Here is a 27803-nt window from a genome sequence, read left to right as displayed (position 1 = left end):
ACAGCTTTCATTCACTCTATTAATAAAAATGTGTAGGGGGGTAAAGTGGAGGGACCAATGGTTCCCTGGCCCAACCTGTTCTGGCGAAGCTGCGCAGGTCACTTCCAGTTCAGACTTGTGGGAAAAATGTATTTAATCCCCACAGATTAATTTTTTTCATATGCTCACTGTGTGCTATTATTACCCCTAGCAACAGTTGCCATGCTGCTGACAATGATGTCATCAGCATGACTTCAAATGATGTCTGTGTCATGAGGCCCTTCTAAGGATGCCTTTGTGATAGAAAAATGTACAGATGCATAATAGTAATAATGGCAATTTTAATAACAATCGGACATTGAGCCATAGAATAATTACCAACTCCTTACCAATGTACACAGATAATTTCTTCTTAATTAGTGTTTAACCATTACTCTCTGGGATAAACAGTTAATTTTCCCTAGTTAGTATGGACTTCTACAATACATACCTTACTATAATTACTAATTTCAGTTGTAAATTAAAAAGGTAAAAATTTGTTACTTTCATGCATGAATTATGATCCTTTGTGTCAGAATTTTTTTTTTCCATTTTTAAAAATTTTTTTCTTAAGGCATAAAAAAAGGTAGGAATTTTTTTTTGTAAAAATAATTTTTTTTATTTTCTTTTTTTATGTGATCAATTGTAATTTTGTCCAAATACAAAGTTGTTATTTGAAAAATACATCAGTAGTATTGTTCCTTAGGGGTTATCTGATGTCACAATATTTTTTTTACTTGCAAGAGTCGTCTACAGTAGAAGAAGGGACCGGGTCGGTTCTCATGCTTTTTTGTCTGTCGGCCATATTGGATTTAACAAAAATAATTTCTTGCATTTGCAGCTGATGGCCAGTAGTTGATGGTATATTTTATGATGCATTAGTGTCCACTTCAGTGGTCTGTGTGCATTTATAACATAAAAATCCACAGGAAGCACAAGAAAATGGCTTTTAGAAAGCTGTCCACTGCATGAAAGGGTTAAATTAAAAACACTTTAAGGTTCCAAGATTTGCAGACTTGAAATCAAATTAATAAATTGTGTGAAAATGAAGTTGCCCCCAATGTTTATCTACAAAGTTTAACATTGTTAAGCTTTAGCCACCAGTGGTTATCGTTACGTCTGATGTTTAACATTCAGTGTTGTCGCGGCTGTTTAATGCTGTCTGGGATGTTTGACTTTATACTTTATATTTTTAGAATAATTTAGAGAAACCGCAAAATTTTACATTTATTTTTTTATACTGAAGATTTTTTTTATTTTCAAAATGTAAATTTTTTCTAAGAACTAATACAGTTTTAGAAATAAATTGAGAAACCCTAAAACTATACGAGGGATAAACTTGCTTTTTATATTTTCATAGCTTAATACCAAACTGCTGCTCCAGTATGAATAATAAAAAATAAAAAAAATTACACAGCTACAAACGAGGAATATCTTTATTTAAAAAAACAAAACAAACATAATGAGCACTTTCACTGTTGACCCCACATCTGTTCTACCGACAGACGCAATCATGGAAAAAAAAGCAGTACTACAAAACATGTAGAATGAACAAAAACATAACTAAACAAAAATATATATCAAGTACTATCTTGTATGTACAAGCATAATAGTTGGTTTATTATAACTGCTGTTATAGGCAGAAGGCAAAAAAAAAAAAAAAATCGCTGCTGAAGAAAAATGGTATGTGCAAAATACTCTTCACAAGTCCACAAGCTCAGGAGGATCTGCTCTCAGCAAAACCTCTTCAGGCAGAAATCGACTGCTTTGAACAAGCAAACCTCCTCCCCCGTTCCTCTGAGGACAGATGGCCGATTTACAAGCTGCGAAGGAACGGGGGACAGTGTGTTTTTCCCAGGGAGGTGAGCCTGTGGAGGCCTGGTGAAAAAGACATATCTGCTGATCACACACAGAGAGAGAGAGAGAGAGAGAGAGATTACAGACACACGGAACGGCTCGTAATCTCCAACCACAGACGGAGGAACCACGGCGACAATCACTGGTTGACACAAACACAGAGGTACAGGTAAAGGAATCACTCGCAGCAACAAGTTGACGACTTGCACACAGAACAACCAGCATCTCCAAGGAGACTGTAGGAAACATTAGGTGATGAGGCAATTTGCCGTTCGCTGAAATGATGGTAAACACTGTTTTGGACAAAATCCAAGAAAATATAACAAACAAAAAATAAAACCCCTGAAAATATTACTATAATATTTAACACGTTCATTTTTGAGCAGTATTCAGTGAGATATTTCCAATTTACATCGACCTCTGGCCTCCCTCTGGGGGTGCAAACAGAGGACTGATCAATAAATAAGAAAACTAAATTGTTGCAATGACCTCAACACAAAACATTTTTGACAAGAGTACAAATTGTTGCTCTCAACTGGGCTTTAGGTCATAAATCTCCAACGGTGATGCAAAAACACTGAATTTCATTCCAAATGCACACATTTTGTCCCAATTTCTCAGATTTACTAAATCTTTTAACAGCTTAATCTAGACTTGTAAGAAGTGGGAACAGAATTGGAGAAAGTTGTTAGAAGGCATAATGGTGTTCAAGTTTTAGGCTTCCCTGTTTTGGTGAATAATTCTCTCACGTTACCAAGAATTGACTGACCAGTTTGGGGCAGTGAGAAGCAAGCTGAATATTAGTTTTTAACAATTGTCTTGCTGTTGCTTTGTGAACATAAAAGATATCTGCATAATTTAACAACTAACAGAGTGACAAAGTAAATAAAGGTACTAAGGAAGATGGGTTATGCAATTGAATGCTACTTCAAGCCGACCAGTTAATTTGGCTAATTTGGTTTAGCTAGTTTTAGCTCGTATAAGAAGAATTAAATTACTTTGTAGGACACGTTATAGCCAAAACTATTGTGGGTATATCAGCTTTTTGATGAGTAGAGCTTTGAAATATGTATAGTAGAGAATGAAGATGCCCTGCTGTGGTTTTGATCAATGCTCTGCACTATGTTCAAGCCCCTACGCTGGTTGTTTGTGTGCCGTCCGTTGACTACAATTTGTTCAGCCACTTTTTAAAAATTGTGACCATGAACATTCAGGTGCTTTGAATCTTTTACAACGATGCTCACAGTGAAGAAGAAGAGACTGCACTGGCTGCTGCAGCTTCTTTTCGGTCTGCTCGTTGCATCTACGAGGATGTGGCTTCAGGGAAAACTCAGTAGAGAGCAGCTGAAACAACATTCATTAAAATGTGTGACAATCAAGGCAGAGCGCTCGGTTTCTAAAGCAGAAGGGTAACAGCTTTTCAGTATCATTTTATGTGTAGACAATTAACTGGATTCACACTGAAAGATGTGACCAGCCAAGCCAAAGCAGATTACAGATGCTAACCTTAGCCTAGCCCTTCAGCAAACCTGCCTACAAAATCTGCAGAATCGTTTTTGGGACAAAACATCTGTTGGCGTCAAGAAAACTGAATATTGCAGTTTATGACACTAAAGGACATCATATGGTGTGTTATTTTGCTGTACTTTAAAGTTACCCAGTTTTAAAGCCTGTACACAGCATAGAGTTGAATAAAGTGTTAGTTTGGTACTGTGTACAGCCGTATACGTTTTCTTGAATGATTTAAAAAGATAATATTAAACAAAACACACACATTGCTTGAGTTCAGAACTTGAGGATCCAAAACTTGTTTCCATTAATTTGCTACCAACTTTAGATCTTGGCTGTTATTATAATTTTTTTTAATTTAGTGTAGTTTTCCTTTGAAACAAAACATCAGAGCCTAGTGTTGCTGATGCAGCTTCAAGTTCGGAATGAAACTTTGAGCTCAGGTTTAGTTTGAGCAACATCTAGGTCAAATCAACAGTACAACAATATCTGATGGACGACTAAAACCGAGCCGCTAACGTGCAACTCTCAATCAAAATGAAAAAAAATAAAAAAATAAAATAAAATAAAATAAAAAAAATCAAGTTCAGGAAGACTGGCTTGCCAAAATCATAGTCTGTGGGATATTTCATTTCTAAAACTCAGTGAAGAGCAACCAAAGAAGATACATTCAGATATAAAGAATAACTTATTAAAAATCGATCAGGAGGAGACAGAGTGTGATCTGTGAACTGAGAAGATTCATACATCAGGTGGCGCCAAACAAACAAAAAAAAAGACACACGCTACCGACATCACAACTGTAACACTGTAACATCAACTCAGAGAAAAAAATATAATCCTCTCTATTGTCAAATAAACTATTTTAAATAAAGAGATCAGCGTTAACACTATTTTAAAAAACTATTTTCTGTAATACTTCAGTGGCGATGGAGAGTGTCACGATGTAGACGACACAAGGCGATGTGTGTTTCCTAAACATGTCACAAGTCAATCGTTTGAATAGATAATCATATTTGGAGAATTTCTATAGTTTATATTTGCTGGATTTATATTTATTTATTTTAAAAAAGGTCAACCCCAGCATTTTGCCTTGTGTGCAGCTACAACGTGAACAAGATGACCACTGCAGCTTCTGCAGCCCTAATCAGATAATCAGTGATATCGATAATCACCACATCACAAACACACACACTACACGTCTCCCAGCACATTATAGAAAACTGTTTATCACACTTTTTGATTACTGTTATTATCTTTTGAAACCTTTAGGTTTTTCACCATGTCGTGTTTTATTCGTCACGTACACATTTGTTACCTCTTACTGTACAGTCGAGTCACTAATTACCTCACGACGTCCTGGAGAAAACAGACCTGCACTCAAATAACTCAATGATTTCCCCCAATACGTTGTCATTAGGAAGTCTCAGGGGAAGTGGTGGATGCGCACAGACTGATATTTTCTTCAGGTCCGTTTTGTTTTTACTGTTGCCAAAAGAAACGTGGCATACTAAATCAAGCTGACATTTGTGCTTCTATCTAGAAACGGATACGGTAAAAAAATAAATAAAAGCACACTTTTTTTTTTTTTTCTTCACATATTCCCGTCGATGCTGTCGAAGCATGCATTTTGTTCTTAGCAGTTGTACCTGCTGCATATTTCGTCCGGTTATTATGCTTTACCGCCAGCTGAAGTCATTCAAATGGTCCGTGTGTGTTCAGGAGTGCATAGCGATTGAAGATAAAGAAAAATGGCACGTCAGATTTACCACTACGCGTCACGATACGGTGTTAATAGGAGGGAAGGTTTTACTGGTTTTCACAAGAGCACTACTCTAAAATAAAAGACACGTCGCCCTTGAATCTATGTAGTTTTTTTTCTTTCTTTTTTTTTTTTTTTGGCATTTGAACATCTAAATAGTTTTGTTTTTTTTGCAGGAAAAAAAAACTGCTAAATGGAAGCCCTTGAAATGGAAAAGAAAAGAAGTACATTAGTGGATAAAGTTTTGTGTAGAAATGACTTTTTCATGCCTTTTGAGCGATGGAGCCTTCGTGGTTTGACTGCCCATGCAAACTGAAGCGGAAGTGACCGTTTCTGGCACGCAGGTTGTGTGTCGATCAGGTGGTGTGATGAGAGAGTTTAGGGCTTAAAGTGGGTTGTTTTTTGTTGTTTTTTTTTTACATGCTGCTGCATTCCTTAAAACGGAAACATAAATGGCGGCTAGCTAATAAACTTGTGCTGTGATATCCTTGTAAACTCACGCATACACACACACACACACACAAACATTATGTACATTCACGTGTGCATGCGCACCTAATCAGCACACACACACATAAAAAAAGAGCATTAAAGTGACTTGTAACAGCGTTGCACTCCAGCACCCTCCTCCTCCTCCTCCATAGAGAAATAAGACGAATGTGACTTTTTTTTTCTTTTCTTTTTGGTGGAATAGAAGAAAGAAAAATGGTCCGGCTGCTTGCTCCCCGTCTTCTCTGCAGATCTTTTGTGCAAAAAAAAAAAAAAATGGGGTGAGAAGAGAAGAAAGTCCGGCGAGGTGGAGGAGTTAAAGCTCGGTCCTACGACGGGGGCTTGCTGTAGCCGAAAAGTCCGACCGGTAGGTACTTGACGTGAGTGGGCCACTGTGCGGCCAGCTGGAAGAACTTGACGTCGTTCCACTCGACGCCATCTATGGACACTGGAGGCAAAAGAGGCGGGGAGTGAGTGAAATGCAGACGCAGATAAGCGACGGCAAAGGCGGCGCGGTCGGGTCACCTTTCAAGATGGTCTGCTGCTGCTTCGCGGAGCAGATGAGGCGGCTGATGCCCTCGATCATCTGGCTCTTGGAGTCCATGTCCTTCTCTCTGGGCTTCTTTCCCAGGAAGATGGTGGGAACTGAAGGCAACGAGACGAAAGGTTTAAATGTGAACCTAAATGACCGTAATTACGTTACGTAATTTAATTGGTGAATAAGAAGTGTAGGGCTGAAACAATTAACCGGATTAATCGTGATGACTAGTCAGCTAATTTAGTAATCATTAACTGGAGCATACAGTCTCAAAAAAGGCAATTTGCTGACAGGACAACAAACTCAGAGCAGATATTCAGTAAAAACTGTACAAATTATATTTTCCATTTCAGATGAAAAACCTTCTTTGTCTGCAAATATGTTCTTCTCAGAAGTCCTCAAGTAGTTTCACCATGCTTGAATTCTTAAAAAAATAATCCTATTAAGCACTTTTCCTATCCAATTATTAATTGATTAGTAGAAAAAGAGAACAAAGATTAATCCTGCACCGTACTGATGCTAAATCAAGCAGAATGGGCTGAGATGTTGACGTTAGAAGTATTTTTTTAGCTCCAGATGAATCCTTGCTACAAATGATCCAGAGTAAATTAAAGAAATGCTGCATTATAACATTTTAGGCAATTAAATGTTTTTCTTTTTTAAAAAAGGAGTTGAATTTTTGGCTTATTTTCATCATTTAATGTTTTTTCTAATATTGTTTAAAAAAATCTTAAGCTGTTAAATGAAAAATATGCAGAATGTGACAATTATTTATCTGATCATCAGATTAATCAAAGAAATAATCAATTACTAAGATAACTTTAGTTGCAGCCTTAAAGAAGTGTTTACTAATTAGGACAGATGTGTATTTTTCCTGCTCCATCTATCTTCCCTGCATTTAGACTTTGTGCATTTTTCTTTCAGCCAGTGCTGTCAGCTTCAGCTCCAGCATCTGTGAAGATCAAACTTCTAATTCTGAATCCTTCATGTAAGAAATATTAAAATATTCACTTAGTTCACCTAGAATTTGAGACTCACCTTTCCTGACTGCACAAGCTTTTTAAAAAAATGATCCAGGTTCAGATATGATCATGCAAAAATGATTGTAAAATAGAAAACAAGAACCTCGGCTGACCTTTTTTGTTCTTTTCCTTGGTGACCACGGTCATGGCCATGGTGTTAACCAGGGTCTGTGGGTCGCTGCTGCCCCCTCCTGGTAGCCTGCAGACCTGCAGTGAGCGGAAGGCGCTCTTCAGCGTGTTCTTGCAGCCCGTGTCGCGTCGCTCGCCCTCCCGCCGCTTGTCCGCCAGCGAAGCCAGCCAGTAGTCCACCTGCAGGCCGATGGCGTCCACACCGTGAGGCATGCTGGGGCTCCTGGGAACAGAAAGACGTCATAAACAAAAACAGAAACCAACCTCACACAGCACCCTGCACATTTATCTGCTCTTCAATTTGAGGCGCCACACTAGCTTTTGTTAATTTAATTTCTAGCCAATTCAAAGCCTGCTCTCTTGTTTAGAATATCTGATTTTAAATCCAAACAGTCGTCGGGTGAAATGAAGATTTAATCAGATTAATCGTCTTACCCTTGTACTGTGAGGACGCTGCCCATGGATGGGGACGAAGGGGGTGTGGCTGCCTCTTTGATCAGTCCTGAGGGGGAGCCATGAGACGGCGGAGACGTCGACGGGACGGCCAAGCTGACTCCAACACCCTCCTCTGGATCTCCTGGAAGAAAAAAATATTTTTCCCCGTAGACGTCAGCTAATTAGGGTTGAAGTGGATCGTCTCTGCACTCTTTCAAACTCTTTAACAAACCCTCACCTGTCGGAGAGCTCGCAGATTCGATGAGGCCGACCTTTACGACCTGGAAAACAACAGATTAGGATTAGGGCCGCAACTAACGATTATTTTAGTTGATTATTCTGATGATTAATTGATAAATCTGGTGAAAAATAAATTACACATTCTGTTGATTTTTCATTAATACTTTAGAAATCTATTAAAAGATGGAAATAAATAACTAAATGTGAATATGTTGGTTTTTTTTTTTAGTTTTTTGAGTTTCGACACTCCAGTTAATGATAAATTGGTTACAAAATTAGTTGACAATTATTTCAATAATCAATTAATCGTGTCAACTACAGTTTTAGCAGAAGATTAAAATCTCACCCCGATGAAGGGGATGAACTTCTGGTAAGATTCTTCTTCCCGCCTGAAGTAGAGATGAAAAAAAAAAGAATACAAGTCAGGTTATTTATGATAACCTGTGATGCTTCCATGTTTTTTTATTTTAAATGTTTTTATTTTAGGACCTTCACTCACGTTTTGTGCTTGCAGGTCAGCATTGCTTCTGCGATGGGCAGCTGGTGAGTGACTGAGGCGCCGCTGATGTACTGACTGATTCTTCCAGAAATGTCCAACTGATCTGAAGGTCAAAGAAGAAGACTATTCAGGCGTGAGATCTGCTGGAAGGAGAGGCTCGATTTGAAGATCTAAGTAGCGGCTATTACCCGTCTGAGGCGGCTCAGAACGGCTGAACACGTCTCTCCACGCTGCGTCCAGGAAGGAGGAGCTGTAGCGGTTGTCAAGGGATCCAAGGTGTTTAGCGACTGGATGCGATCCTGAAAAAGAGAGACAAACAAACTGAGCACACAGAGTCACTTTTAAACCTTTTTTTCTGAACGTTTTAAGGCTCATACTGTTGGTTGAGCCTTCCTCACCCAGAGGAACCACCAGGAAGCGCATGTGGTTGAGCCAGTCGGAGGTTTTGTTCGCCAGCTGAGTGACGAAGAACTGCAGGATGGCTCCCAGGTAACTCTGGCTGCCCACAGCCACCACCTTCACCGCTCTGGGCATGGAGGAGTTACAGTTACAGCTGCAGGGAAACGGGAGACAGAGACAGAACGCCGTGTAAACTTCAACAGCTATTCAGTCTGATCAGCTTTAAAGTATGATTTCTGAAACGATTAATCGGATTAATAATGACTAATCATAATTAATCTATTAACAAGTTAACTCATTTCGTAATTGATGAATTGCTAACTGGAGTATACAGACGCAAAAGGGGCCATTTGGTGAAAAATCTAAATATTCAGAACAGTACTTCAACTATAAACCTTTTGGATTTAAGATAAAACCCCTTTGCCTATAATAATATGTTTTATCCAGAACTCCTCAATAGTTTTAGCTTCACTCGCTTCAGCTTTACTAAAGAAATGTAATGAAATGTTTATTTTCATATTTAAATAAATGAATTAAATTGTTTATTTGCGTCTTTTTAACGTAGTTCCAATATTGAGCGCAGAAAAGCCTCGGTGGTTAAATGAAAAACTAGCAGAATGCGCCATTTTTTATCAGAATAATCGACTAATCATCAGAATAATTAATAGATTAATTAATCGCTAGTTTCTGCCATGGACTAACAGATTTTATTTTAAACTCACAACTTCTGTATGCGTGTGAGCACAGCAGAAAGTACCGCCTGGATCTCAGCGGCTGAACACGTGCAGACCACCGGGTGTCTCTGTCCTTGAAGCTGTTCTGCAACAAACTGCACCAGAGAAACACAGAAAAGGTAAAGCTTGCAGTGGAAACAATGAGCACCATGTTGTTTTTTTTAGGGGAACTCTGAAGGTTACCTGCCCTTGCCAATCTGTGGCGTTGACTAAGATGAGGCTCTCAGGAAGGGCAGAGTCTGATAAAATCTGGTTCAGCTGATCGTACACGACTTTCCTCAGAGCCTACACACACACACACGCCCCCGCACACACACAAAGAGAAATATCACGGGTTTAAAATTCCCCCCACAGAACCACATTTACTCTTCAGATGATTCATCTGCACATGCATAATTTATCTCTGAGCTCCAAGGGATCCTGCATCAACAGACTGCCTGACTTTTCTTTACTTTTAGGAACGGTGCACTGGTAAAAAGAGGACAAAGAACAAAAGCAGTTGTTTTATGTGTAAACCCCACATGGGGACACATAAAGCCTGAGGGAATAATGCTGCCTACGATAAGAACCTGGAGAGAGAGAACAAAAAAAAGTCATTAAGATTCTGATGGGAGAGGAGAGCTAATCTTTTACCGCCGTGCTGTGTCCCAGCTCCGGGGATCGCTCTGAGTCGGAGCTGTTGGTGCGTTCGCTCAGAGGCTTGGACAGCTGCCTCTCCTTCATGGGCGTGTTGCTGCTGCGCTTCTGCCTGGGCGTGTGGCCTCCATCCAGTCTGAACACAAGAAAGAAAAAAAAAAAGATAATAATAAACCAAAGCGGAATCAGAACCTGGGCAGATTAAATCACAGACAACAAGATCTACATATTTGTACACTTTTAACATTTAGCCAGGCTGCAGCCACAAACGTCAATGTAGTTTAGTGGGTCGTTTTATAGGTTACCTTGGAGATGCTATAGGCTGCATTTCATTTTTGCTGCTTTTCAGGGGGGTACGGGGTTTCTCTGCCACAGACACTGTAATGCAAGGGCCAACTTCGGCAAAAAGCTCCTGGTCTGTCAGCTCCTGCAAACGATTTTTAATTAATAAAGTTCTAAACAGAACTAAAAAAAGGCGGGGAAGCGCTCGTACCAGTGTGTCCGTCTCTGATGGGATCTCGTCCAGATTGCGACTGCGGGAGGGTTTCATCTTCTCCAGGGGAGGCTGATCCCCCTGCTGGGAAAACGAGAGGAGCAGTCAGATCGGCTTAATGAAAAGTCAACACCGTAATGAAATAAACACACATTTATCATGCAACCAAGGTATTCTGCTTTAGGAAGAAAACATCATTAAAAAAGCAAGAGAACAGAGGGGATGTCTGCAGGATCTTGAAATCAGAAGGAGGTAGGAAAGCCAAGTCTCCATTAATTAAAGTGAAAGCAGTTGTTTCTTTTTAGTGCATGTTGTATAAACAGGAACGCTGCAGTTGATGCTTTTCTACACCAATGTAAAAAGAGAGGCTGTAGCAGAAGACAGCAGGGAGATGCTGAACTGAGACAGACAGACTGAATCCTTTCTATTAGGCAGATGGTGGCTGTCAAAAAGGCTTACTGGATTTCTGAGTCATTGAGAAAACGCTGGAAGAACATTTCTCTCATTATTTATTCTAAAAAGGCTTTCTAAAAGCTTTGAAATGTGGATTTTCCCCCACATCAAGCCAAAGTTATGTTTTTGGTTTTTTTTTTTCACGTTTTGAACTTCATGTGATTCTGGATTCTTATATTTAAATTTGAATATATAAAGAACATCAATCGAGCTTTGTTGTTGACTTCCTTTAAGCAAAAGTTTAAAACCAAACACAAGATGCTGAGGTACTTACTGGACTGAACGTATCTCGACCCAGACTGCCTTTACTGTTTAGACTGCCGATCTCCGTCTGCGAGCTGGACTGAGACATTCCTTCAAAGAACGGCCTAAACAAAGGAGACATGAAAAAAAAAGATATTTTGTTTCATTTTTCAAGATTATGGCAAAGAACCTGCAGACAGGAACTGAAATATTAATATGTTTTTTTTTTTCTTCTTAGCGCAAGGACACCTACTGCAGACAGGATTCCTTAAATATTTCTTCAAATAAAACATGCCAACAGTGAAAAACCCTCACAGAATACAGATTACCTGCTGTCAAAAAATTATTGAAAAGGTTTCAACATTTGGTCCTGTTCCTTTCATCGCTCAATAAGGAATAATTATTGGGATTTGTCTCACAAACCCAATCTTTAGGATTAGACAACCAAACAATACATTTTAGGAAAGCAGATTTATTTCACGAATCTACCAAATCTATTATATGATTTAATTTAATGTATATTAAATATTTTTCTCATGAAATTTGATCAGAGGAGGTAACTGGTGCAGATCAGATAATCTCAGGCTTTTCACTATAAGTGCAAGTAGTGTTTTTCACCAACAGGGGGAGCTCTGAATTGCTACTGAAGGGTGAAAGTCAGAGTGTAGCTGGTGTTCAGTGTGGCTTCTGTTGAATCTATTCAGTTCTGTATTTGAGCCACATACATATATTGCGGTTTTGGAGGCCTACTGAGTTTGCACTAAATTTGCTCCAGGATTCTTGAGTACATTTCCTCCCAGTCCCTGACGGTGCGTAACACTTGCAAGTGACACTATGGGGGGAAAGTGGGTACTGGAGAAAATCTTTGGGAGCAAATATTACCTGAACATGAAGAAAAAAAAGAGCGAGCGGTTATTTGATACTCTTCCTGGTTTTCATTCTGTCGCAGTAATAATATCAACACAAAGACTTCCCCAGTCCCTCCTAAATATCGCGTCTCTCTTGTTACCTCAGCTTGGGTTTGGGTGTGCTGAGGATGCTGTCGGTCTCCTCCATCTCCGGCCCGCTGTCGCTGGGGTTGTACATCTCCAGGCTGTCGTAGAGCTCATCCAGATCCTCCTCCACCTCCTGGATCTGCTCCCTCGACACGTGCTCCAAACCGAAACCAACCTGGACGAGACACACACGACACAGACACTCTCTGCAACGGACTTTTAAGTTTTTATCGCATCGTATACCTCATATACTCACATCTATCAATAACAGACATACACAGAGAAGTGTTAAGGCTGTGAATGGACCAACTTCCATGAGAGATGGTGCCTTCCTGTTAGCAGGAATGCTTCCCAAAAGTAATATTCGCAATAAAAAAAAACTGATTTGCAAAATTAACATTTTTTATTTGATATTTGTAAACTGTTTCTCTGGACTTAACACTTCTTCCTACAACAGCAAACTGAAAGACAATCAGCTTGGTGATTAGAAAAACAAAACAAAAATCAACCAAGGTGCAATAATCCTGAATTGCACATAAAGTGTTGGAAAAAAAAAAGTGTGTAAATGCATAGACAATGCCGGTTTTGGATTTAAAGATGTATCCACATCTTTATGATTGATGCTTAGTTGCTCATGTTGTTTAGTTGTTATGGTATAGCGACCTGATTTTTGAGAGAAATGGAAGATAATTTTTTCTTTCTTCCAATTGCTTCTTTTAATTCAAAACTTTTGTTTTTATCAGCATGTGGCACGTTCATTTTAAACTGCAAATGAAATAAATTCAAAAAAGTACAGACACCAAAAACAACTTTGAGTACGATGCAAAACACACATTTGTCCATTTGGATGCATCTAGAACATGTAACGCGCTAAGCCAACAGCCCTTTGTCCTGATAAGTTACTCTTTTGTCTTTTTTGTCCTTCCATCGATTTCTCACACATTCCTGCAAGTCAAAGATAAATTGAAAAACGCGCCGACTCTACAGCAAATAGCACCTATAAACCTTGCTGGAAAAAGCGCAAGAGGGCATAAAAGAGAAAAGAGCAGAGAAGAAGAACATACTTCATCGGAGACTTTAAACCTCTTCAGCAAGGCGACAAATTTCTGCTTGATGTTGGGTTGCTGCGAAGGAACATGAAAAACAAAGAGCAGAATAAGGCACTAAGGACATGTATGTTCGTTTTATGAGTGTACGAAGGAGTGAAAGAGAGAAAAGATAGAAACCGGCAACATCTAAGGTCACTTTTCATGCTTGACGACTCAAAGCAACACTTCATGGAAACAGCATATTTTAGAGGAGGACATTTCTGTGTCGGGTCTTATTAAAGTCAAACATTTTGGAGCGAGCAAATTATTGGGGTTGTCTGGTTAACGCCTTTCGCCGCAGATGTTTTGGCTGAATTATTGCAAAGCATATTTTATTTATGTAACATTCAAAGCCATTTGGAAAAAAAGGGAGACATGGTTTATGTAATATTTAAAAGGAATGAGTCAGCGGCTTGTTTTTAACCCAAAAAACAGGCGCTTTACTCAGACCCTGTTTAATTGTAAAAATAATAACAATTTTCTCTTCATATTTGTATTTTTTTTCTTGTGACTTTTGCAACAGCTATTTTTCAAAACATCTCTTTCAAGTATTTTTATTTAAAGAGGCAATGCACAATAATTAACATGAGGAAAAGGTTTTAAACTAATGTATAGTTCCTGACAGGCTGACGGGATAGGAACAAGATTTAGTCATTATAGTTTATGATCGTTAGATAACAAAATGACAAGAAATGTATCAAATAAGGGAAAATTCAAAACCTAAATAAGAAAAAAAAAATACCAAAATAGATTATTGCTCATCAAACACAGCATCTTAGATGCCCATTAAAACAGATTTCAGAGCACTGAGTGTTAGAAGTATTTTAGACTTTAGACCATTTTACAAGCCTAAAGCTTAACTATATTGCACTCTATAATGCATAAAACACACACTGAACTGTTTCGGCAAGCTTAAAAAAAATCAACTTCGCTTGTAAAAACACACTAGTCTGCAGACAGAAGTTGTCTAATTTAATAAAATGTTCATTTTAGCATATTTTAAAATTCATTTTCACAAAACTGTGAAAATGATTTAAATTGAGGATGAATATGCACAAACTACAGTTTCATATTGTTACATAAAGCCTGGTAGACTGTGTGGAACAACAAGAGGGAATCTGGCTGTTATTTTCATTCCCATTTCATAACAAAACTCCAGTCAACAAACGTTCATGTTGGTATTTATACTCATGAAAAACTATGACATCCCTGGCTTCAACTTTGCCTGAACTTAACCTTAAGCAACCTTCACTTTTAATGTCTTAACCTTTTGTTGCAAAGCAGGACTAAAGGGTAAAAAAGGGACATCATTCAAACAGGTAGAAATGTAGCGATAACCTTTGGGTAAAAATGTTCAATCAGAACAGCAAGACTACATTAGCATTAGAAGATTGAGTCAAACTAGGTTTCAGAGAACTGGAATATTTGAAAGGTTTTGTGCCAACTTCCTGTGATGAAAAGACAATCAACTTTGTCTTAGAAAATGTGAGTTTTTTTTATGAGTGCTTCAGAGGATAGATGTGGCGTGCAGACAGTAAATTCAACATGTTCATGTTTTGTTATCGTTTGAGGTGTGTGAGCTGTTCATTATAAAACACTCTGATACTCCTGCTACAACGCACACACACAAAAAAGCGTACTACTTCTTAAACTGCAAACAAGCGTTGTTTGTGCTAAAATCTGCGTGCTACGAGTGGGCAAGACTGTACCCGCTCAACGCAGGATTTGATTATTGTTATAGGTTCTTCTTGTGATTTGTGTAAATCTGTTTTTATTGTTTTGTATGAAAATTGGCTGGAATGCCGAGCGTGGAGAACGAGCGGACCTATGAATAAACCATAAAGGCGAGAGAGGCGAGATGAGTGAGCCGATAGGAGTCAGGGCGGCAGGGGGGAGGAATAGGTTCGTGGAGTCAGTCAAGTCAAATCAGATTTGTTTGAAAAGGCTACTGCGCGAATCGGGTTAGCCGCAAATTGCTTTAGAGACAAAACAAGCCAGGAGACGGAGAACACGAGCGACAGGGGGCGGAAACGAGAGCGAGGTTCGTCTTACCCTGGTGCTGCCGGCGTTGGGAGGGAGCTTACGCCGCGGCTTCTTCTTCCTCACCTCGTCGTCTTCGTCATACAGATACTGAGGGCGAATCAGACAAGCAGAGGTTACTGCTAAAGGATCACATCGTCAGTTCTTTGAGTCTTAAAATGTGCTGTCTTTCCCTTCTGAAAGTAATTTTAAATCGTCTTACTGGCAATGTAAGAAATGGTTCGCCTGCAGTCAATACCTTGTGCCAAAATGGTAGCACTAACTCTTCTTTAACATTTCTTATGGTTGGAGAACACATAGTGAGGCATCTTTGACCTTTCCTCTTGGCACAGTCTCTCTACATTGCCCAGAGTCTTGGGTCTTCTCTTTTGATATCCTCTCTCTATTTCACCCCACAGGTTTTCACGAGAAAGGTTGTCTTGCGAACAGTTTCTGAGTAGCTTCGTTTTGAATCATTATCCTGCCAAAACATCCGGATCTGTATTAAATATGTCCTGATATTTTAATGAGTTTATGTTGCCATGAACTCTAGCAAGGTTCCCAGAATCTTGGCATCAGGGATTCCCGTGAACATGGTGTGCTTTTCCATATTTACTCTTCGTTTCTTGCCAAGCCCAACCAAGCACAGTTTTAGTTTCAGCTGACCAAAGCAGGCGGTTCTTACTAAAAACCCAGTAGAGGTCAGCAAACGTAGTTTCTGGGCATCATTCTCTAACAACTGGTTAGCGATTGGAAGCAACAAATGGTAGTTTGTAGACTTGCTCACCTTAAGATGACTCTTTTTGCTGTAATTCTCCCACAGTGAACTTTGGGAATGTTTTACCTCCTTTACCATTCTGCTCACCGAGCCAGCAGGATGTGGCGTCTCATCCAGCAAAGCAGCCCGAGGCTAAAAGCCACGGGCCAGTAATTTTTACAGCCATGGATTACTAATTAGAAGTTAATAGGAAATTTTATCAACTAAAAAGTCACGTATGAATGAAAGACAAACATTCTGTCACGTTTATTTGATAGGATTTATTTGGGGTACCAACAATTGTGTCTGTTTTGAAAAAAATGAATAAATCAATAAATGTGTTAAAATAATACCTTAAGATAAGTCCAAAGAAACAACTACATTAGGTCTGTGAAAATAATCCTTTATGGGAACAGAAACTATTGTGATAATGAAAAAATGATGGCATAAACTACTTATTACTTCGTTTTCAGGTAACAGTTTGACTGTGGCTGAATGGAACAGCAATCAAAACGCCACAAACATAAATATTGCTACTAAAAAACATTCCATTTGTAATATGCTTCTTTAAGACATTAGTCACATACAGAAAAGTAATATATATCACTAAGCTGCACACAGTAATGGCATTTAATCATATTTTAGAAATTAATTGATATTTATTGATGATCTCATTGAACAAAGTGGACAAAATACCAAAAATCAACAATAGAAGGAGTTTTTCTTTGGAACTCAATAAATATAAAGTCCTTATAAGAAACGCTTCATGATATATGATAAACAATATGATAAATGCAAATCCCTACATGAACTTAACCTTAATGATTAATGAATGTATTGTCCTGGTTATTTCTGATCTGGACACGTTGAGGTTTATTCCCATATAAACCCAGGAACCAAAAGAAGGAGTTACCACCTAAAGGCAGCAAATCACACAGCAGGGATTTCATACAAAAGTGAACGCACTGCATTGTGGTTATGGTACCAGACCACATCCATCCACCTGCGGATGACTCAGCATTGATTGCTCACCATGTCTATCAAATCTTGCTTTATTTTTCTAAATGTTAGCTTAATTTCTGAATAGAAACCAGTCGTTTTCCCCCCTGGGAAGGAGGTATAAAAACACCTGATATCTTCTGTAGTTTAACCCTTTTCCTCAGCCTCTCCTGAAGATTTAATGTGCGTCTCACTCTGACACCCCCAAAGAATGAGGAGACGATGGAAAGGAAAGTATGCCGCTGCATAACTACCCCACCCTCCATTCATCCTTTCGTTTCTCTCCATCCCTCTACCTATAGTCTTTTTAATTTGCCAACACAAAGCTGCACCGCTCCTGCCTGATCTCCCTCTGCTGTGGGTCTGGCCCCGATAGCCACAGATTCCCTCCACATAGTTCTCTGCCTCTTTGTTTAGCCATTTTGTTTCGCTCTGAAATCCAATTGGGGTACATGTCTTTTTTTTTGCATTGCATTTGCTTTGAGTGCTCAGACTTCAGAGTTGTTTTTGAACAAGAAATGAACGTACATAGTTCTGGTAATATATTGCTGAACTTCTTGGTGAGCTACGGTTAGGATTTGTCAGAGTAAATATATATTTATTGTTTTTTTACTGAAACACACCTGCCCATGAATAGGGTCGTCGCTGCCCTCCTGTTCGGATGAGTAGCTCTCTTCCTCTTCTTCAGAATAATTGTCAATGTCTGGGGAGCGATCTAGAGAAAGCAGAACGGATTGTAACAGCAGCTGGAAGATGAGAGCAAAACGGCAGAGCTGTTTCAATTTTAAAAAAGGAACGACCAAGTTAAAACAAGCATCCGTACCAGACATCTTCGCTTTGGGTCCCTCGTGGTCGATGGGCTGGCTGGACAGGGAGTAGACTCTGATCTCGGCGACGGGGACAGAAGCATCCTTCAGCTGGCTGTGGAGCCCCAAAACCTGGGCCCCCTCGCTGGGGTGCTGCATCACCTGCAGGGTGACGGAAGAGGGAAGAGAATGAACAACATCGTAGTTAGTTTGTGAGTTCCACCATTTATCACATTAAGCTTCAGCTTTTTTTTGGTCAAAACACAACTTTGTTCTTTTACCAACAAAGTGGAGGTCACAGTGCCTTGCAAACGTATTCACACGCCTTGAACGGTTCACCAATTTTGCTGCTTTGCAACTGCAAACTTAAATATGTTTTATTGGAATTCTATGTGGCTAGTAATGAAAATGATTAATCGTATGAATCGTGATTAATCATTTATTGAAATAATCCTCAACTAATTTAGTAATTGATTAATTGTTAGTATACTGACAAAAAAAAAAGCTATTTGCTGAAATAACAATACTCAGAGCAGTTTGCAAAAATATCTAAATTTTTCATGCAATATAAAAAAATAAAAATCTTTGTAAATATGTTCCAACCAGGACTCCTCAAGTAACATAGTTTAAGCTTTTCCCAGTTCAAATTATGTACAAATAAATAAATAAAAACAAAAACAAACACACATAAACCCCCACAAACAAAATCCCTTTGGCTATCCAACCATAAATTGGTTAATCCTAAAACAGTCTGGCGGGAAGAACTGAACTTTTTGTGCTGATGTTTGAAGTAGTTTTTACCTGCAGATGCATCTTTTGCTGCAGATGATCATGCTAACACTAAGGAATAAAATGTTAGCTTTTTATTTTAAAAAAAGAGTTGAATTATTTGTTTATTTGTATTTTTATGCATTTCTAATCCTGTATAAAATAAGCTTAAATGGTTAAATTAAAAATCTGCAGTTGCAATTTTTATATGATTAATGGCCAAAATAATCAGTAGAATATTCAACTGCTACAGTAATCTTTAGTTGGATCCCCAAATGCGATAAGCAAACACAAAGGAGTGAATAATTGAAGCGGAAGCCAGATACGCCATTAATTAGAGAAGCAGCTAAAAGGCGCATGCAACTTTAGAGGAGCTGCAGATATCCACGGCTCATGTGGGTTCACCAGTTGAAACTGAAATCTTTAGTCATGCATTCTGGAAATCTGGTCTTTACGGACAATAAATGCCCACTGTCCTCCATCCTCTAGCTGTGCCTCTGTTCCACTGATTCAGATTGCTGCATTGCAAATTAATGCAAACCAAAACAAAAGTGAAGAAAACACAAACAAGCGATACATAGATTTTCCGCATGTCTGCGGGAAACAGCGGCATTTCTTCCTTTCCGTTTGGGAGTGTGTGTGTACTGAATGACACCCCGTCTCTCTCAGCAGTCTGGTCACACTGACAGAGTTAATGAAGTCTGAGCAGCTTATTATGGAGACAGCCGTGGCCACAGATTAAAGAGAGACATCACAGCTATACATCCATCCGCTTGGCTCGCTGGGTGCCCTTCACATGTATCGAATGCTGCCAGGAGCTCGGAGAACCTTGCTGCTGTTGCTAATTTTAACCAGTTTTCCAAACCGAGGAACAAATTATGCAAATCTGACAAACCGCACAGACGCACAATGTGCATAGTTAATGAAAAATACTCCCAAACATCCGTCTGCTTTTGTTGTTGTTGTTTTTAATTCACCGTCCAGAGGCCGGAGTCAGTGATGGATCTGCTGCAGGTTCGTTCTTTGAAAACGACGGCAGAGCCTCTTAAAAATCCATTAAATTTCCACCTCTGCCTCGGCTGCTTTAGTCCATTACGCTGAACCGCAGCACGTAACAAATTCTCCCCTAAAATACACTTTTTATCTCGCCGATAATTGCGGCATTTAAAGTAAACCTCCCTCATTCTTTTTACTACTGGCACAGTGCTAACGGTGAAGAAAAAGCAGAACAAAACAGAGGCACAGATAGCCGAGGCTGCATGGAGCACGGCAATAAAGAACAACCTGAGCTTCGCGCGGCTGAAAACCTCTTAAAACTGGGCACAAAATAATCACTTTTGATATGATTTGAACTTAAATGGAGCAAGCAATTACAGATGTTTAGGGTAACTACCTTTCTGAATCAGGTCAGTGATTGAGTAATCAAAATATTAAAATTATTTGAAAATTTTCCTTCCTAACTTCTTAGATGTGCATATATATATATATATATATATATATATAAAAATGTCTGATGTTTTTCTATGTGTCTTCCTATAATGTAAATGGCACACACAAAAAAGGATTCTGAAATAAATTAAATATTTTCCTGCATTTTAAACAAAAGTAATTCTTAAATGGCGGTTCTATTTAATTAAAATGGTATTTCATTGCAGCTATCAAAACCCAAATCTATGAGCCGTATCCATCGAACGGTGACTTGCAAACATTACAATCGTCAACTCTATTCATTTCATGAGGATTTTATTACTTAGAACTGAGAAGTGGGGGTAATCATGTGGAAGTCTGGGGGAGTCCAATTTAAAAGTTTGCCATTAAAGGGACACCATGAAGATTTGGAAGAAGGTGCTCTGGTCAAAAGACACCAACATTGAACTTTTTGGACAACATATAAAACCATGTGGGCATTACAAGAACCATATCATCTGTACAATGAAACATGGTGGTGGCAGGATTATGATGTGGGTTTACCTTCAGCAGGAAGAGGTTAGTCTTAGTTGATAGAAAGATGGATGGAGCAATCCATCACAAGGCAATACTGGAAATAAACTTGATAGGAAGTTACCAACGACTTGAGACCGGGGCATAGGCTTAACACAAGAGCATGCCACACTTTTCAGATTGTATTTGTACAAAGAGGTCGAAAACAATATTGTACATCCTTTTCGTCCCACTTCACAATTCTGCTTTATGTTGCGTAAAATCTCATTGGAGTTCATTTTTGTAGCGTAACGCAATGTGGGAATGTTCCACAGGCTGTAAACATAATGAGTTCAAGCCTTTCTTGCAAAGCGAGTTCACATTTGTGGCTCTTGCCCTTTGTGGAACACTTTGCGGCCAACTTGTCAGTTGAAAGAGCTTCATGCAGAAAATTTGCCTTTATTTTATATGCAGAGTCGGCCGGAGGCAGAAAGCAGACAGTAGAGTAACCCTCCATTTAGGAGGGGGAAGGCCTCCCATCCGAGCTGACAGTGGCATGTACGATCTGAGCTTATGCCGCTCTTGTAGTTTCATGCACTTGAAAGAGTCTTGGCTAATTTTAGAGCACGTAAACATCCTCAGGAGCATATCTATTACCTGATGAAGTCTGCATTTTTCCTCTTTTCTGGGCTTTCTGAGCTGCGATCTGAGATATTACTATTTGTTCAGGAAATTTCCTGCAGTGAATAATTTTGACTTTTACTTTTACACCCGGCCTCTGAAAGCAACACCCAGACATTTATAGGAAATAATGAACCTCCAAATGCAAACACACATGTACACCCCAACACGCACACACACACGCCCTCACACACACACACAGTAGATCCAATCCCTTTTGAAACAGCTTCACATTGCAGGAGGGAGACTACACAGGGAGCTATCGGCAGAGGAGACTTAAACCTAATTGGAAGTTTGATGTATGGTGACATTTGTTGAGGCCATAAAGAGACAGCCAGGCCAAAGATTGAAAACTGCCATCTAATTTTTAGTGCCCTAGCTTGAATTGAGTTACGACAAAGGTTAGCATTAAATAGGTTTCAAGAGGCCGGAGGTAATTGAAATTCTCCAAAGGTAGGAAGTGGAGAGAAGAAAGAAGTGGGTGTAGATGACAGTATAGCAGCAGCCTTTGCCGTGGCTTAACAGGGTTTCTGAAGGTTTCACTGACTCAAATGTAAGACTTTATAAGACCGCTAGGAATGAGAATTAAGATGTGTATCACGACTGAAATGTACAAAAGAAAATGGCATAATTTGTACTGTAGTTGTGTCGAACATTTTTGCACAGAATGAGAATGAATGTAATGTAAGAACAAATGTAACATTGTACTGGTTGGCAACAGAAGTTTGCTAGCAGCTGTGATGGAACACAGCCAAGACGAATGTCGTTCAGCTAATTGGCGATGATGCAAAAATGCTAACCTGCTAGCCAACGCTTACTAGCAGCTAGTTAGCGTTAGCCTCAACAGCTTCCTGTGACAGAATGTAATGATGTCTTCGTGTGACTCAAACCTTTTGCTTGACAGAAAAGTCCTACAAGAAAAATAAACTAAATAGAATATATGTCCTGCGACGACAAAATATAAGACCTGTGATTAACGTATTCAAGGCCAACTTACATATTTTCTTAGGAATGTAATACATTTTGAGGCCTTAGTTTTAGGTACATACACCCTGATTAAGTGTCCAAATTGACCAATGCTATGTTGCAAATGTGAAATAAACAAATGTATTATTTTTAAGTTCAATTTTCAACAGCAAAGTTCAAAGAAATATTTATCCATCGGAATGACACTGCAAAAATCATTTTTTCAGACTCAAATCTCCAGTTTTCAATTATTTTTAGCTAATTTTATAACCACATAAAAAAAACTAAATGTATAGAGAATTAATTTCTGATAATTCTACAGACATCAAGCTTGACATGTGGATGGTTAGATGGGCAGACTGATAAAACTGATACAGCTTTAATAAATGGAAAGAACTAAAATCATAAAGATAGATTTTTTTCCAAATTGTGTATGAACTCTTTTATTAATGGAAAGCATCATAACATAATATTGACATGTGCCAGAAGCTCCACGCCAGTCAAGTATCATCTTTCAGAATATTTCAAAAACACTTCTCAGGAAAAATGTGATATAAAAATAATACAGCACATGGCAGAAAATGTAAATATTGAAACTACAAGAAAATCTAAAAAAAATGTAACAAGTCAAAAAAAAAGATCAGCATTCCTGAGGCGCCTCTTCCTGAATGCTGAAAAGTGACACATTCTAAAATGAGCGCTGAATATTTTAGGGTATATCTTATACCCTAAAGAAATAATAAAACGAAAGAGGAGAATCAGAACTCTACTGTCTGATTTTGATTGTAATACCTCGGCCATGTTGATGAGCCCCAAAGCCAGGGTCTTGTAGCCCAGGATGGTCCGGTTCTTGTATCTCTTCCGCCGCTGCAGCATGATCTGAAGCTTGTTGGCATCCCTCTTCAAGAAATGTGGGTACTGCAGATACAAACACACACACACACACACACACACATACGCGCACACACCCACACACCCACACACACACACACACAGCTTACAGGTGAGCAGATTAACTGCTATATGGGTACATAGCGATAAAACAATTACACTGATGCCTGAATAATTAGATGGATCTTAATGGGTTGTTGCAGGAGACTTTATCACCTCCTGAATTTCTCCATGTTCTCCCCCAGCACCAAACCACTTAGTCACATCCAAACTATGACATAACCTGGCATTAAGGATCTCACCGGCTGAACTATAATTGGAACAAACTGGCTCCTGGAACAACGTTGAAAGCCATGACAAGACTCTGCTGCTCAGTTTTAATAGGCTTCTCCGCTGCTGCAGCGCCGCAGACGCTATAGCCGGTTTAATGTATAATGTATAATGTCTGGCTCAGTGAGCACGCCACAATCCACAGGGAGACACTCTCTGACCTTTTCGCAGCGTTCAGCACCGGGAGAATAAGGATGGGATGATTTGGAGCAGAAGAAACGCTGCGGGGAAGTAGATTAACCGTTCTCTGCGTGAGTGCACAGAGTATATGTCAGAGAGAGGCAAATGTGCATGATCTCCATATAAATAACACCGGATTTTTTTTTTTTTTTTTTTTAAGTTTGGAAAACCGCAGCCGACTGGTCACACTACTAGCAGGTGCTTTTTTTGTTTTCGATGAATAACCTAGTGGGGGGGCGGCGGCTCCCTGATCGGTGTGAGTGTTTGAGTCTGTACCTGCAGGGAGAAGGTGAGCTGTAAGTCGGTCTCCGTCAGTCCTGCAGAGGAGAGCAGGATCTCGTTGGAGCGCAAGATCCGTTTGGAGCCCTGATGAGGAGACGGAAAGAGGAGATGAGTGAATCTGAAGGAAACGATTTACAGTTGCACAGAGAAGGTCCTAAACTGCACAATAAAATTTAGTGGAGAGAAACAACGCTGGAAAACAGAATATACTGGCTTATAAAGATAGAAAATGAGGCAGACATCAACAAGAATATATCAAGAAGAGAAAAGTACAATGCTTTGAAAAACTAAGACAGACAGAGAGGGAATGTTTTTTAGCACATTGTCAATTTAGAGATACAATCTTCAGTGTTTTTTTAAAATTGGGATTTAGTGTTATAAAGCAACAAAAAATAATGAGTGGAAGTAAAATGATCTGTCTTCCAAACATCTTTGATAATGCATATCTGAAAAGTGTGGCATGCTTTACATTTTATTTTTATGTATGCTCTCCGGACCACCTTTAATTGCTCCTCTGGAGATAAATAAAGTTTTTGAATCAAATTTAATTATTATTTGGCCACTTTTACTTCAATATGGTTACATAAATTCCAGTGCGGTGCTTTGACCAACATGCAAAATGTGAGCAACAACCCAAGTCTGAAGCTATGAGGGGCCGTTTAGGACAAAAATTACGTTTTGTCTCTCACACACTACCAAAAAGTCTCGCATACTCCAAAAAAATAGCCACGCACACTCCAAAAAATTACGTTTAGTCTCTCACACACTACCAAAAACTCTCGCATACTCAAAAAAATTACGTTTTGTCTCTCACACACTACCAAAAACTCTCGCATACTCAAAAAAATTACATTTTGTCTCTCACACACTACCAAAAACTCACGCATACTCAAAAAAAATAGCCACGCACACTCAAAAATTACTCACGCACATTCAAAAAATACTCAAATTGCGTATACACACACTACTAAAATGTCACACACACATTCACAAACGTTAACTTTCTCGCTCACATACACTACTACCAGCTCGCGCACATACACTACCAGCTCGCGCACATACACACAAACGTTAACTTTCTCGCTCACATACACTGCTAACAGCTCGCACACACACAGACGTTTATCTCTCACATGCACAAGACTAAAGTTGAACACACACACAGTACTAAGACTCGTTTTATGTATGTGTGAGAGCGAGACTCTTTTTGAATGTGTGAGAGCGAGACTCTTTTTGAATGTGTGAGAGTTGTCACGGAAGAGGCGGGGCGTAATTTTTGGATCAAACTGCGCATGCGTAGATCCTAAACTATAAGTTTCGATTGTTGACTCACTGTATGTTCTATTACTTAGTATATTTGTGCTTTTAAATATATATAGAACGTTTAACTTTCTTGTAGATTAAATGTGCTATAGAAATAAATGAATCTGATTGATTGATTAAAAATAGCAAAATTGCTGTAGTACAATCTGTCCACTGGGTGCCAGTATTACAGGAATTATTAACCGGCGCCAACTAGTGCCGAAGAAGAAAGAGTTTGCTATACCGAACATGGCTAACTCTAATTGTTTAAAATGGCAGCTGCCTGACCAATTCTCTCTCGTTTCGAATTAGAGTTAGCCACCCAGTGGACAGATTGTACTACAGCAATTTTGCTATTTTTAATCAATCAATCAGATTCATTTATTTCTATAGCACATTTAATCTACAAGAAAGTTAAACGTTCTATATATATTTAAAAGCACAAATATACTAAGTAACAGAACATACAGTGAGTCAACAATCGAAACTTATAGTTTAGGATCTACGCATGCGCAGTTTGATCCAAAAATTACGCCCCGCCTCTTCCGTGACAACTCTCACACATTCAAAAAGAGTCTCGCTCTCACACATTCATAAAACGAGTCTTAGTACTGTGTGTGTGTTCAACTTTAGTCTTGTGTATGTGAGAGATAAACGTCTTTGTGTGTGCGAGCTGTTAGCAGTGTATGTGAGCGAGAAAGTTAACGTTTGTGTGTATGTGCGCGAGCTGGTAGTAGTGTATGTGCGCGAGCTGGTAGTAGTGTATGTGCGCGAGCTGGTAGTAGTGTATGTGAGCGAGCTGGTAGTAGTGTATGTGAGCGAGAAAGTTAACGTTTGTGAATGTGTGTGTGACATTTTAGTAGTGTGTGTATACGCAATTTGAGTATTTTTTGAATGTGCGTGAGTAATTTTTGAGTGTGCGTGGCTATTTTTTTTGAGTATGCGTGAGTTTTTGGTAGTGTGTGAGAGACAAAACGTAATTTTTTTGAGTGTGCGTGGCTATTTTTTTGGAGTATGCGAGACCTTTTGGTAGTGTGTGAGAGACAAAACGTAAATTTTGTCCTAAACGGCCCCTCATATGAAGCTGTCCTTCACCCTGAGCGTGTTATCAACGCTTGCCACACTTTTCAAATTTGTGTGAAAACTGACAACCAATCCGGAAAGGAAACAAAAGTGAAATTTGTGGATTTAACATGACAAAATGTGATAAACAAGTTTGTAAAGCCGTTTTATTTTGACATTTCTGATTTCATGTACGTTAACTTTACCTTCCGCCCTGTCTGAATCAGCGGCCAGCTAGAAGTAAGGGCTACACACACTAAGAAACAAAGCCTTTCAGCTCTGCTATGTCTCTGGGTAATTTAAAGTAAGCGTCCTTGGCAGAGTGTCGGGGAGGAAATGCATCCAGACCCAATAACCTGCCTGGAAAAAAACAATGAGAAACTTTCCAGAAGGAAAAAAATACGAAAACAGAATACTTTTTTTTTGTTTGCTCAGCAACTTGGAAACATCTGCTGGGCTACTTTTTTTTTGGCTCTCTCAATAGAAGAGCTCAAGTCTTTTAGTCCTATAATTGGATTCTCCTGATTAAAGCGGCAGACATAATTGCTAAATGCAAGCTACAGTAAGTTAACTAAGGAGAACCTTGTTTGTAAGATTTACAAAAGACATGGCCATTTTTTTTCCCTCAGAGTTTTCGCCTGGTGAGAAGTTTGGAAGTATACCGCAACACTTTCTTGGTTTCGACCCTGAAGCTGTTGCTGCCGTCGTACCTGCAGCTTGACGGCGATGACCACCGAAGTGAGATCTTTGTCCAGCTCCTTCAGCATGATCAGCTTCTTCAGGGTCAGGTTGAAGAGCCTGCAGGAACAACAACAACAACATGAGATCAAATCCAATATTCAGCGTACTCATGGCGGCTTAGCCTGAGTTCACAGCAAAAGCGAAAATGATCAACAAGCCAAAAGCGATCCATTTGTTCCCCACAGAGCCCAGCCCTTTGAAGAGGTTCTTTGCGAGAGAGATTAACCACTTTGATGCCACTTTTATCAGCCTCCCCTTAGATTTCTGTCTGGCTTATTGCTTCATTTATACCAGCGGGCATCTTCTGACTGGAAAAGAAATTGCAGCATTTTCTGAAGTAAAAAAAAACAACAAAACAAAAACAAAACTGACGTACAAAAAGATGGATTCTTATTTATTAGATTATCTAGAATTGAAATAAGGACTAATTTTCAGGATGAGTTGCTCCAATCTTAAAATTGGGTCAGATTGTTTTTTTTTTTTACATTTACAATTCAGTTACAAACTTGGCAAAGATGCACCTTTAACAAGGTCTACAAAATATATTACAAAGCTATATA

At 39.1% G+C, this 27803-nt stretch overlaps 1 protein-coding gene across 1 annotated transcript in view; it reads right to left on the bottom strand.

The window, feature by feature from the left end:
• Positions 1-1436: 1436 nt before the first annotated feature.
• The window catches only part of pacs1 (phosphofurin acidic cluster sorting protein 1), a 67162-nt gene continuing 40795 nt past the window's right edge, over positions 1437-27803 (bottom strand). Inside the window, exons 2-24 of the mRNA XM_028038261.1 lie at positions 27213-27300; positions 24133-24222; positions 23248-23373; positions 18138-18282; positions 17938-18029; positions 15592-15669; positions 13516-13575; positions 12466-12626; positions 11488-11581; positions 10761-10844; positions 10573-10694; positions 10265-10403; positions 9815-9916; positions 9620-9726; positions 8897-9051; positions 8687-8797; positions 8499-8601; positions 8346-8388; positions 7998-8040; positions 7760-7901; positions 7309-7547; positions 6161-6280; positions 1437-6083 (exon numbers count right to left, since the gene is read on the bottom strand). Coding sequence (XP_027894062.1) covers positions 5965-6083; positions 6161-6280; positions 7309-7547; positions 7760-7901; positions 7998-8040; positions 8346-8388; positions 8499-8601; positions 8687-8797; positions 8897-9051; positions 9620-9726; positions 9815-9916; positions 10265-10403; positions 10573-10694; positions 10761-10844; positions 11488-11581; positions 12466-12626; positions 13516-13575; positions 15592-15669; positions 17938-18029; positions 18138-18282; positions 23248-23373; positions 24133-24222; positions 27213-27300 — 2563 coding nt within the window. The 3' untranslated portion in view covers positions 1437-5964. The remainder of the gene's footprint in view (positions 6084-6160; positions 6281-7308; positions 7548-7759; positions 7902-7997; positions 8041-8345; positions 8389-8498; positions 8602-8686; positions 8798-8896; positions 9052-9619; positions 9727-9814; positions 9917-10264; positions 10404-10572; positions 10695-10760; positions 10845-11487; positions 11582-12465; positions 12627-13515; positions 13576-15591; positions 15670-17937; positions 18030-18137; positions 18283-23247; positions 23374-24132; positions 24223-27212; positions 27301-27803) is intronic.

The sequence above is a fragment of the Xiphophorus couchianus genome, chromosome 14 (genome assembly GCF_001444195.1).
Source record: "Xiphophorus couchianus chromosome 14, X_couchianus-1.0, whole genome shotgun sequence".
NCBI classification, from domain to species: domain Eukaryota; kingdom Metazoa; phylum Chordata; class Actinopteri; order Cyprinodontiformes; family Poeciliidae; genus Xiphophorus; species Xiphophorus couchianus.
Note: the sequence above shows the minus strand (reverse complement) of the source record. Positions and strands in the feature narration are given on the sequence as shown.